This window comes from Aethalodelphis obliquidens, unplaced genomic scaffold (assembly GCF_003676395.1).
Source record: "Aethalodelphis obliquidens isolate GAN/ISIS:26980383/991018 unplaced genomic scaffold, ASM367639v1 scaffold8, whole genome shotgun sequence".
In the NCBI taxonomy this organism is placed as follows: Eukaryota; Metazoa; Chordata; class Mammalia; order Artiodactyla; family Delphinidae; genus Aethalodelphis; species Aethalodelphis obliquidens.
Genome location: NW_020837952.1, coordinates 40,517,714 through 40,530,737, shown reverse-complemented (window position 1 = coordinate 40,530,737; position 13,024 = coordinate 40,517,714). Strand labels below are relative to the sequence as shown.

General features: G+C 37.4%; 1 protein-coding gene across 1 annotated transcript in view; it reads right to left on the bottom strand.

Moving 5' to 3' along the window:
- The window catches only part of CFAP54 (cilia and flagella associated protein 54), a 302,505-nt gene that overhangs the window by 182,155 nt on the left and 107,326 nt on the right, over positions 1-13,024 (bottom strand). The window contains exons 27-30 of the mRNA XM_027107250.1: positions 6,659-6,787; positions 4,908-5,022; positions 2,872-2,961; positions 2,068-2,194 (exon numbers count right to left, since the gene is read on the bottom strand). Coding sequence (XP_026963051.1) covers positions 2,068-2,194; positions 2,872-2,961; positions 4,908-5,022; positions 6,659-6,787 — 461 coding nt within the window. The remainder of the gene's footprint in view (positions 1-2,067; positions 2,195-2,871; positions 2,962-4,907; positions 5,023-6,658; positions 6,788-13,024) is intronic.

Here is a 13,024-nt window from a genome sequence, read left to right as displayed (position 1 = left end):
CTCTTTAAATGTTACCAAGACAGTTGATTAAAATTTTTACAGGAAAAACCCCTGATTTTTAATCTAAACCCTACACCAAAAGAAATTCCATATGGATTAAAATATTAAATCTAAACCATGAAACTATAAAATTGGAAGAAAATACTGCTGCATATTTGTCTGTTGAAGTATAAAAAATTTTTTTCTTTGTGCAAAGATATGTCATGCATACAAACATAAAAAGAAAATAGATATTGCTATCAAAGTAGAAATCAAGGTGTTGCATCTGCCCCTCCCCTATATTCCTTGCCTTGGAGAAGAACATCCTAAAACATCTGCTCAGCCTTAAAAACTGAAATCATTACCTTTGGCTTGAACTCAGTTATACTGCTCAATCTCCAAACTCACATATTTTATTATACCACTGGTCTAAACCACTTATTCTGTTTCCCTCTTTCAGAATATCTATTATTCTTCCATTGGACCTCCACGGTCAGTCCTCCAAATTTTACTGCTCACTGAAAGTGCATTCTGATTTTCTTTGGTATCAAGAATATTATTTACAGATTCCAAACATCTCATTTTAGCTATGGTTTATTTAATTTTCTGGGACTTTCTAATTCTGGCCAGTTCTCTCATTACCATGGCCTGCTTAGTAGAAGCAATTTCATCTTTTGAAAACATGAAGCACATATATTCCAAGTTTTTGTTCTAATAAATGTAGTGCCTATTTTAGGAAGAATATTTTCCCGTAGGTTTTTATGAGAATGTTTCTCTTCTGCCGTCATTTTTAAAATAGATCTTGTGTCATTGATGTTTTCTTTTCCTAGAATGAGATAGACAGACCTATGTCCAGTGTTGAAATTAAAACCCAATTGTTGGAAGAAAAGCTGGATTCACTTGGCATCTCTCATAACTGGCACAGAACACAACAATTTTCTTTGTGGGCAGAGAGAGCCATTCAGGCTTAGAGAATAAGAGGGTTAACTTTAAGTTTTACTACTTCTATTTTTAAGGAACTCCCCGTTCACACACATATATGGGAACTGCAAAGAATGGCTCTGCTTGCTACTGTAGAGAATTAGAAACTGGACCTCAAAACCACACTACAATGGGAACATATGTATATGTATAACTGATTCACTTTGTTATAAAGCAGAAACTAACACACCATTGTAAAGCAATTATACCCCAATAAAGATGTTAAAAAAAAAAAAAAAAAAACACACTACATACAAAAATAAGCTCAAAATGGATTAACGACTTAAATGTAAGACCTGAAACCATAAAACTTCTAGAAGAAAACATAGGCAGTATACTCTCTGACATTGGTCTTAGCAGTTTTTTTTGGATATGTCTCCTCAGGCAAGGGAAACAAAAGCAAAAGTAAACAAATGGGACTACATCAAAGGGAGGGGGTGGGGGGAGAGGGAATTACTGAAAATAATCAAAAGGCACAAACTTCCAGTTATAAGATAAATAAGAACTAGGGATGTAATGTACAACAAGATAAAGATAATTAACACTGCTGTATATTATAAATAAAGCTTGTTAAGAGTAAATCTTAAGAATTCTCATCATAAGGAAGAAAAAAATTTTTTCCACTTCTTTAATGTTGCATTTATATGAGATGATAAATGTTCACTAAGCCCACTGTGGTAATCATTTCATGATATATGTAAATCAAATCATTATGCTGTACACCTTAAAACTTATACAGTGTTATATGTCTGTTATACCTCAATAAAACTGGATGAAAAATTAATTAGATAAATAAATAAGTGGACCCAAAAGTCTGTGCGAGAGATGCTGATAGCCTAGAGATGCTATCATCCAAACTGACTCAATAGCAAAAGGCCTAATTTATTTCCTGCTATAAATATAAACATGCTCTATTATTCCTTAGTTCAGCTGTACGAATATTTTTATTTATTTATTTACACAGACATAAATACTCACTACCTCCCAGATGGCTGTTTTAACTGCATGTACCCCACTCTCTTTTGCGTCCACTTTATATATCTTTAAGGAACAATTTTACTCATTTTTTAAAGTTGTTAATGCTAATAAAACAGATATTACAAATACCTTTGCAAGAAGTCATAGACAGGATTTGTTATCTCCACCATAAGTTGAAAGTTTTCATCATTCATACATTTTTGCATAACTTGTGTAAAGAATTCCAGGAATCTAGGTCTCTGTTTAAATTTCATAACTGCGAAAACAAGAAGGTTCATATATAATCTCCAATACACTTGGTCATTGTCATTGAAAGGTTACTATTGCTATCAGTCATTTTGTTGTAACAGATGAGTTTATTAACCTACGTTTTAGATTTCTCACTTTTAAAAAATGTATAGGAGTAAATGTGGTGAAACTATTGGTTTTCTAAAATCAAATATTCCTTTACGGTCTAAATTTCATTTATTTTTCAAACAGCTTGGTGTTGTAAGATTTCCTAAAAGTTACCTCTAACATATGACTAGGTGGGAAAAAAATTGCTGATAGTTGCCAGAATAACTAGTTATCCTAATTTTTATTATATTTCACTCTGAGATAAGCAATAATGCTGCTATTTCTTCATAGCTAAGCTTAAAGATCACTAACACATTTTTCAATTCCCTAGTTTTTGTAAGCTTCATAATAACACCATTTACTGCCAAAATAAGCCACCATCAAGGTTCCGTCTTTCCAGACTTTAAATCAGGTACCTATTTTGGTCTCTTTCATTACTCGGCAATCGAGAGCCTGCCTTATTCTGAATGGGTAAGAACCTGAAATATTCTGCCTAGAACAAGTGAAACCTTTAAGTAAAAAACAACAGAATCCACAGAATAAAAGATATTCAAAAGTAAGGTGAGTGAACAACATATGTACGTTTAGGTCACCTACCTTCTTCCACAGCACCTTTGACCGACCAATTTAAAACTATAGGGTAAAGAAATATGGGATCCTCTGCTCCTGAGAGTTCAGTTGTAACATCTAAGGTTAAAAGGAATTAAGTTGTTGGTTCTGTTTAACATCAATAAGCAAAAATGAAAATTCTTTGCTGGGGATGAAAAACAGGAAAATACCCAAGTATACATTCTAAATTATGTGCCTTAAAATATCAATTATATCATATTTGGAGATTAAAAAATCCAATAACCTTAATTATTTTCCTTTCATTTTTTTTCCCCCCTAAAGGCCAAGCAGTCTACCACCAAATAGGGGAAGAGTTTCCAAGGCATGAGTCTTTCTTATTCAACAGCTATTGTGTATCAACAAATATCAGGTTCAGAAACCTACCAATTATATGAACTCCATTTTTATAAAAAATCTTTAAAAGACAGTAAAGTATAGAATAATGAACAGGACAGCCCCTAGAGCCAGGATGCCTGGGTTCAGATTCTAAGTCTGACACTTTCTTTTTTAGGCCGCACGGCATGCAGGATGCGGGATCTTAGTTCCCCCACCAGGGATCAAATCCACTGGGAGCATGGAGTCTTAACCATTGGACCTCCAAGGAAGTCCCTAAGTCTGACACTTTTTAGTTATGAGAACTTGGGAAGTTACTCACCTTCTCTGTGCCTCAATTTCCTTATCTTTAAAATGGGGATAATAACAGTACCTATTTCATATGGTTGTTATATAAGGGTTATATAAGTTTTCATATGCATGAAACACTTAAAATAGTTCCTCGCACACAGAAAGCACTGTACAAAACTATTATTTTTATTATTGTTTTGTTACTGAATCTACTGTTTAGCTAGTAACATTATATTGTGCTTCTTAGTAAAATGTTAAAATGTGTTTGGGGGTGTTGATAATAAGAAAATAAGTAATTCACATTTCCAGAACACTTTACATTTTAAGAAATTATATATTTTTATATGTACCCAGACAATTACAGCTTTCCCCAAACTAGGTTTACTGGTTATGTGAATAACACAACATTGGGTTCATTTCATAAATTCAGCTTGAAACAGACATGGAGTGTACTGAAATAAAATGAGAGATCCAAGTCAGGGAATTCTGAAACAGTAAGACCACCCAGATATCACTGAGGCACAAAGTAGAGAGGTGAGGTGGGGTCACAGAACTCTACAAGTTTAGTTACTTCCCAACAGACCAAGGGGCCGAAAGTGGAGCCTCCTAATGAGATAAATGTAGGTACTCTTTTGTTCTTCTAGAAGGTTTGAAGTCCTGCTTCTTAAAAATGTAATAATAGTTGTCATCACCAGAAACTAAATTAATATCATAATCAGATTTCCAAACTGCAATCTCTCAAACTCCAATCACTGTGTTAACATTTTGGTCTATTATTAAATTACTATACAGCACAATGACTCACTTGAGTCCATCTCACTTGAGTAAACCATGGTTCAAATCACTCGTACATAACACCCGTCATGCCATCACTTTATTTCTCAGTTACATTCTTGTCTTTAGAGCAGTGATTCTCAATTTTGTGTCCCCCTTCCACAATATATTTGCCAACATTTGCCTCACAGTTGGTTGTCACAGCTGGGGAGAATGCAGGGAGAATGGTGTGCTATGCATCTCTGGACAAAGGCCAGGGATGTCACTCCACATGCACAATGCCTAGGACAGTCCCCCACAGCAAAGTATTATCTGGCCAAAATTGGCAATAGTGTTGAAGCTGAGAAACCCTGCTTTAGGATGAGAAGATTTAGGCTCAAATCCAAGTCAGCTACGTAATGCTAAATAAATCACTTAATCTTTATGAGCCACATCTGTAAAAAGTGGTTAGCAATCCCTTATTAACAACGTATTGTTAGGATTAATAACACAGTGTAAAAGCACTGCATAAACCTTAAAGGGTTTACCAAATGCTAATCTCATCCTAATCCTTTTAACAGAATATTTTCTATTTTAAACGGCAAAATGCTAAACAGAATTATACAGAAAGAAAAAAAAAACACTACATTGCTTTGTCAGTTTGAGTAGGTGTGTCTCCAATAAACCCAGATGTTCATTTATTCTTTCAGGTAATAATATCTGTTGTGGCTTCTTAGTCTTGGAAGACTTCTTGGAAGAACCCTAGAAACATTGGTTAAATGTCAGAACGTACTTCAACATGTTTCAAGAATTGTCATTTTCAAATAATATTCTTTAAATTATGTTTCATACTTGGTAGACCAAACTATGAATCTACATGGTAAAATGTATTAATAATTAACTAATAATTAATAATAAGCCATTGTAGCCTAACTAAATGCCAGACACAGTACTAAGTGTTTTATGGATGTTAACCAAAATATTTCTTCTCTTCCCTCTCCCTTTATCCTAGTAACTTCTGCTCCCCTAAACAGCTCCCCCCAATACACACAACATTCTGAGAGCAGTTGAGGGTATATCTCTAAAAATCCTCAAAAGAAAATGCTCTCAGAAATGTATCCCTTTTTCCTTTTTTTCCTTTCTTTTTCCCAGAGGGAGCTTCTTTACAAGGAAGCTAATTGCTTTTGCTGCTTTGCCTTTCATTGCACATAACAGGATCAGCAATTAGTGGACTAAGAGTTGGCGGGTATGAGCTCAGGCTCCCCACCATGCTTTCATCTGTCTGAGCCTGAGAATGGACTGGTTAATGTCTCTTCTCCAAAAAAAATAGACCTCCCAAGCTCTTTTAGGCTTAAAGGGACCCTGAATGGTTATAATGACTTCTGACTCCCATAAAGTAGGTATTAGGTTCTCAGTCCCTACAGTCTTAGTCTGAAAGAAGTATCACAACCCTCTGCTGGACTAGAGGCTCCAAGGAAAGGGGCAAGGGGTCCTGTCCTACCATGATGTGAAGGGACAGAGCCCTGAGTCAAGGCCTGGGTGACATAAAGGGTCTGGCTGACGGACTCTTGAGTGGACAACACTTGGTGAAAAAAAACGCTCAAGTTGCTTTCAGCTTAATCAAAACCTTCTCTAGACAACCCTCCCCCCAACAAATGTAGTATGGCTAAAAATATTCATCCAGTGGGGTTTTTTTAAGCTTTTGCAGCATATAGTAGAGAGAGAAATGGAGCTACTCCAACTGAAACAGGCTTGGGGGTAACAGTTTCTACCCTGGCCCCAGTCACAAAAGGGGCGTCAAGTACTGTAGCTCCTGATGCTCCTCAGAAACCTGATAAACTAAGCAGTACTTCAAAATTTGATCTACAAAATCATTTAACCACATAGTTTTAAGAAAAGGCAATAAAATAAGATTCTAGTAAGACCCATGCTTGGGAGGCAGATATTAAAAAGTTGTCTCTAACATTACCAGCCTCATAAAGGAGACAACTGAGGTGTCACAGGGAGTTTAGGAAATCTACTGTGAACAGAGTGAAAAGCTCTGACGTGTATTTACTGCATTCAGTAACCCACTCAGAATAATAAAAATCTTCAGTCTGGGAGAGACTGTAGAGGGCTTTCAGTCCAATGCCCAACTGGGTGTAGGAAGCTCTCTATCAACACCTAACTGATCATCAGTACGTGTGACGGGGGCTATTAAGTATTCTAGCACGGATACCTTTTCATTTTCTTGATAATAATTAAAAGGAAAAAAAGCTCTTCACATATTCGCTTTCTTTTATGTAAATACAACAAATTAAAAATTGATCAATTTTCTAACATGTTCACTAATACTACATGACCTCTTAGAAAATTCAGCTAAATATACCTTTAAAGATGAAACACAAAGAACAATTACCTCCTCTGGCATTTCTTCTTGGTCAGTAACACCAAACAGAGATTTGCACCCTGATGTGATGTCCAACATCTTTTTTCCATAATTTATAATCATTACTGCCAGGTCATATTCCTTCCATGAACGCAGAATCTAATTTAAAATATTTATTAATTTTCTCTGTTGGAAACAAGTCTATTTTCAAGAGTCATGTATCATCTTCCATAAATTCAAAAGTCTCATGTTTTGGATATAACTCCCCTGTTTCTGTTAAGAAAACTGTAAGCTTACCTCCAGATCATATTTCCCTAGAATTAAAACTGCATGATTTCACTATTTTAAATAAAGGACAAAACCAGGAATCTCATCAGTAATGAATTCTCCATATCTCTGGGACATACAGCCATACCTCTTTTGGTACAGTAGGTTAACTATGAAAAAACATTTCCACTTAAAAGATCCATGCTAAAACAAAATCATTCTTAAAGGTCACATAACCACCACTTCTTGTCTTGAGTTGTCTTCTTTGTGAAATGGCACAATTACTGACCTCATGATGTCTTGGGGGCATTTATAGCAGTAAATGATTTACAGGACATTCTGGCAGTAAACTAGGCTGGAGGTCAGCTGGTTTTGGCAGGTTCTCCATGAGCCGTAGGGGAAGCACACACTGACTCAGGAGAAGGGGCCCGCTCTGCCACTCTCGTCCACGCTCCTGGTTACGAACTGTTATCTGGCCTCCTCTAGCCTGGCCCTTACCTACCTCTCCAGTGTCATCTTCCACTATTCATCTCCTTGCACTTTAAGCTTACAAAATATTAAGCCAAGTATAAATCCTGCTAGTCACCATGGTATCAGGACTTCATGCCTTCCTACAGCTGAGGCCTTTCCCAGAACAGCTTTCCCACCTGATTTATATAGCGTTACTTGGTCGTTAAAACCTGGGCCCTAGCACTAACTCCAGGAAAGCTTCCCTGGCCAGCAATCTGATTTGCATAGACCCTGCTCTAGTGAAAGAGCCCATAAAAGGGATGTATTCACCGTGAATCCCCAGGACAATACTCTCAGGGTATAAATAAGTTTGTATGAATTTATCTGTAGGTGTATTCTGTTAAGCTGAATAGGTTAGTATATAAGATAAGTAACAACTATTACTTCCCAGGCAGGGAAAGAATATATAAGGTGGCTGAAAAACAGTGAGTGGCTGCTTGAAGCTCATAAGACCTACCTAATGCAAATGCTAAGAACTGGAAATATTTCTGTAGGACCAGGGCAATGGTGTTAAACTAATGTTGACTGTGGGACAGAATGTGGAAAGGAAAACAGTGCAACAAATTTTGCCAAGGTAGGTGGGGTTAGGTCAAGCAGGGCTTTGAATGCTAGGCAAAACTGTCCAATCTCATTGTAAAACTGATAAGAGAGGGAACAAGTTTTGTTATTAGAAAACAGAAGTGAGCTAACATTTGCTCCCCATTCACCTTTGCTTTCCAACATATTTGGTTTATACAGCACTGTGCAATCTTTTCTCCTTGTTTTAACATGCCAGTGGAAAATACTTAAATGAGAATGAATTTTTCCAAACAAAAGAAAAACAGAGAACCAATTCTACTTAACATACCAAATGGTGAATAGAAATTTTTTAAACGTGCCAGATGTTTGGCATAATAAATTTTTTAACAATGTGAAAATAATCAAATATTTAAGATGACATGTCTCAGAAGTGGTACTTTATTTGGAATTCTGGCAGCTTTCAGAAAAAAATACTGCTCCTTAAAGAAGAAAGATTGAACCATCCGGAAAGATTACCAATTTTTAAAACAGAACAGAGAAAAGAAACAGGGCCGTTTGACTAATTGGGCTTTACATGTCCTAAGAGAAAATCTCTATAAAAATATGTTTATATCAAATGAATGCCTCAAATCTGGGATTCAGGGGTAGTCAGGCTTCTGGGTCTATTGGTCAGGCTGGAGGAAACTTCTGAAATGACAATTCTCAGAGTATCAATTTGGGACAGAACCAGCTCTAGCATTAAATCCTGACATTAATATATAGCGTGTTGGCCAAAAAGTTCTTTGGGGTTTTGTGTTAACACCTCACAGAAAACCCAAACGAACTTTTTTGGCCAATTCAATATACTTTAAAGAAAATGTCCAGAACATTCAGGGTCATTTCTACAATAATGTCCAGAGGATCTCAAAATGATTCCTCAGGCGGGGGAAAGGGGCTGGAGTCACGGGTGGCGGTCAAGAAATACAGAGCCAGCCACAAACTGCTGTGGGAGAAAAACCACAGGCAGCTGAGAGAGGAGGCATGCAAATTTCGTGGAGGATCTCAGCCTCCACACGGCCCCAAACGCTGGGTGGAAACCCTGCTTATTCTAGGTCAGCACTCTCTCCCGTTTCCCACAGGGGCTGTTACACAAACATCTTCTCACATCTCTGGAGCCCACCCTTACTCTCCACCTCCCCACTCTCTGCAAATGACCTTGCTTCCTTTCCAGAGAGCAGTGCAGGGGAACTGGCGTATCTGCTGTCCCCAAACCCACCTATACACCCATGCATAAGGATAACCATCCTCCTCCTGTGAGAGAGGAGAGACAGATGTCCTGTCCAAGCTGACCCCACACATGCCCGGATCACGCTGCTGGGACCCTGGTCTAGGGGCCACCTCTCCTCTCCTCCATCCTTATCCCTTCCCTCTCCTGACTCCTCCCCATTAACGGTCATATACGGAGTGCCTGTGTAAGCAGGACTGGTTTTTTGGTTGGCTGGTTGGTTGGCTGTTTAGTTGGTTTTTAGCAGGAGAAGTTGCTATTGGCAAGTTACAAGCAATGAGCTGCCTTGGAATAAAGTGTCTTTGTTCTGGAAGAAACACTGCAGCAGCCACGGTTAGTTATTTAAATGTAAGGTGAACAGCTGCCCAGTGCCCTGGAAAGACAGTGTAACCCGGTATTTTCTTATTTGAAAATGACACCCCTGTCCTGGAAATACTCATTGATGGAAGGGTTCAGGGGGAAAGGGGGAGGTGAGGCCAAGCAGATGAATATATTCTAAAGAAAAGTAACCTTGGAAGGTGCCCTTTTAGCCCAGGATTACACTAATTGATGTGTGTGTGTGACTGAGCAGTGGGAATGGAAAGGGGTCCTTTGGATTGTGTGGGACCCCTGCTTTCAACAGTTACCCCCTTGTGACAATGACAGAACTAATAGCACCAGAAAGATTCTTAAGGTTGGGGAGGGGTTAGGAATAATAAAACACCTTTGGACTAATCACCTTTCCAATTCTTCCTCTTGCCTAGTGGAAGCCGGATGAGACCCGTGGACTAACAACACCCTTGAGATTCTTAAGACAATTCTCTTCTTTTCTTACTCTACACATTGACCCCGGGTGATACCATCTATCTCTGTTGCTTCAGTTGAGCCTGTATACTAATGACTCCGTTGTCTTTACATATATTTGGCCTCTCCTGAACTTCAAGCCTATAGGTCCAATTATATAATGTCCACCTCTCTGGATATCCTGTATGCCCCCAAATTCAATATATTCAAAACTCATTATCTTTTCCCCCTTTCCCACCCAGGGTTCAACAAATTGCATTGTACTCACCCAACTGCCCAGATAACTGGATTACTGTGGACTCTTCCCTCTCCCTCCTTGATCCCCCCCTACTCAATTCTATCTCATAAATAACTCTTGAATCCTTTCAATTCTATCTCTCACTTTTTCCACACTAGTTTAGTTCATCACCTCTCGCCTTCTAACTCATTTCCTGCCTCGGATCTTATCCCCCTCTAATTATTAGCTGTTGTGCAACCAGAATAATTTCTTTTTTCTAAAATGCAAATCTCATTACGTCATTCCCAGGTTTGAAACCCTTGAATGGCTTCTCTCTGACCTCATTAGATGGCCATTCATCCTCTGGTACTTGTTCACTGTTCCACTTTTTAAGGTGACTGAAATATTTAATCATATCCTCCATAATTAAAAATAAATTTGATCCTTCTTTTCCCAAACTGTGAAATTATTTCCTATTTTCTCATTGATTACTGCCTGAGGCAATCAATGTTAATAATCCTGCAACTGTTGTATTTTTTAAAAATAAATGCCTTTAAGCTTTGTCTATAGTGTCTTATCATTAAAAAAAGTATTTTTAAATGATCGTGTCATCTATTTATCTATTTTTGTGTGTGTATCTTTTGAATTTTGTGGCCTGTTGAGAAAGGTCTCCCGATTTCAAGGCAATCCAAATATCCTCAAATCCATCTGGACTTCATTTTGTTTACAGTATGAGGTAGGGCTCTGGCATTATTTTCAAATGAAGAGTCGGTTATATCACCACCTTTTATTGATAAATTATCATTTTCTCAATGAATATAAATGCCACCTTTGTCGTATATTAAGTTCTTCCTGTAGACCCGGAGCCAGCTCTTCCTGGAGTCTCTATTTTATTCCACTGATCTATTTGCCCGTTACTCTATTAAGACCATTTTTTATTGAAGTGGCCTTGGTAAATTTTAATACCTACTGAGAATTTCTAAGTAACACTAATCAGTTTCAAAGAAAGCTCACTAGGATTCTGATTAAAACTGCAATGCATGGAAATATTATTTTAGGAAAGATTTATATAGCTATGACAGTAAGCCTTCCTATTCAGGAACTTGGTGTGGCCTGCCATATGTGCAGATCTTATTTTGTGTCCCTCAGTAAGATTTCACATTTCTTTTATTTAGGTTCTTTAACATTTTGTTAAGTTTAAAATAGTGTGTATTATAAGTGGTATATTTTCCCCTGTCCATTTCTAACTGGCTACTACTCATATTAAAAATAAAAACAATAAGAAAAACATTAAAAAAACCCAACTTATCAGTGTCTTACATAACTTTCTAACTTCTTATAAATTCTTATACCATTTTATAAATTCTTTTTAATTCTAGTAATCTTTTACTAGATTCTCATGGGGTTTTGAGACCTCTACAATTACAAATTATGCTTTTCTAGTATTATAAAATTATTTCATACCTTATCTATTTCATCAGACCAGATCTCTACAAATAATGAATCACATTATTAAGAGTCAGTATCTCCTGTGCCTGATTTTAAGGAAACAGCTTCAAAAATTTGCCGTTTAGTATGATATTTGCTAAAAATTTTTGGTAAATGTCTTTATCATTATACAATAACTTCCTTCCCTTCCTAACCTATTTAGAAGTTTTATTAGGAAAAGTTGCTGAGTGTTATCAAACGCCTTTGTAGCATTTTTCATATAACCTAATTGTTTTTCTCCTTTAATTTGCTGTTGTAAACAATTCAAGTTTTGTTTTAATTCAGACTTCATCTTTAATACTTGACAATGAGACTGCCCTAAGACCAGAAAGTGCCAGGTGCCATCCAGGAGTGATTGGAAGGACACTACATAATGCCTCTCTTTGTCCTGATTAATGTTTTGGACACTGAATTCTGCTTTTTCAAATATGAAAATTGCCACCCTTCCTTCATTTTTGTTTGCATTTTCCCAATATCTTTGTCTATTTATTTTTCAAATTGCTTGTTATCTTGTTTTACAAGTGTTTCTTCAAATAATACACATTTGAATCTGCCTTTTCAGCCCATCTGACAGTCTCTGTCTCCTGAGTTCATTCACGCTTAGGGAAGTAATTAATGTACTTGGTTTTATTCCTTCCATCTTAAGTACAATCTCACTTTCCTTCTTCTTACTTTCGCTGAATTAGCCATTTTTCGTCCCTGTCATTTTTTCCTGTTCCTTTTTCCTCCCTGTCATTCCTCTGTTTGCTTTTCTTTCCTGTCAATTTTGAAGTCCTACTGTGCTTTAAAGATCAGCTCATGCCTACATATTCCTGAGTCATCTCTAAATACATATATTCCATCAAAAGAAAATAATAATGTTACACAATATGTGGGGAATTCCCTGGTGGCACAGTGGTTAAGAATCTGCCTGCAAATGCAGGGGACACGGGTTCGAGCCCTGGTTCAGGAAGATCCCACATGCCGCGGAGCAACTAAGCCCATGCGCCACAACTACTGAGCCTGCAGCTTGAGAGCCCATGAACCACAACTATCTGAGCCCACGTGCCACAACTACTGAAGCTCACGCGCCTAGAGCCCGTGCTCTGCAACAAGAGAAGCCACTGCAATGAGAGGCCCACACACCACAATGAAGAGTAGCCCCTGCTCGCCACAACGAGAGAAAGCCCGCGCGCAGCAACGAAGACCCGACGTAGCCAAAAATTAATTAATTAATTAATTTAAAAAAATGTTATACAACATGTAGTTTTATACTATATGTATTTTTAACACACATGCACCATGCATCTATAGCTGCTCACGCCTTCCTCAACCCCAAACAGGATAGAAGCTTTAGTTCTAGGTTACT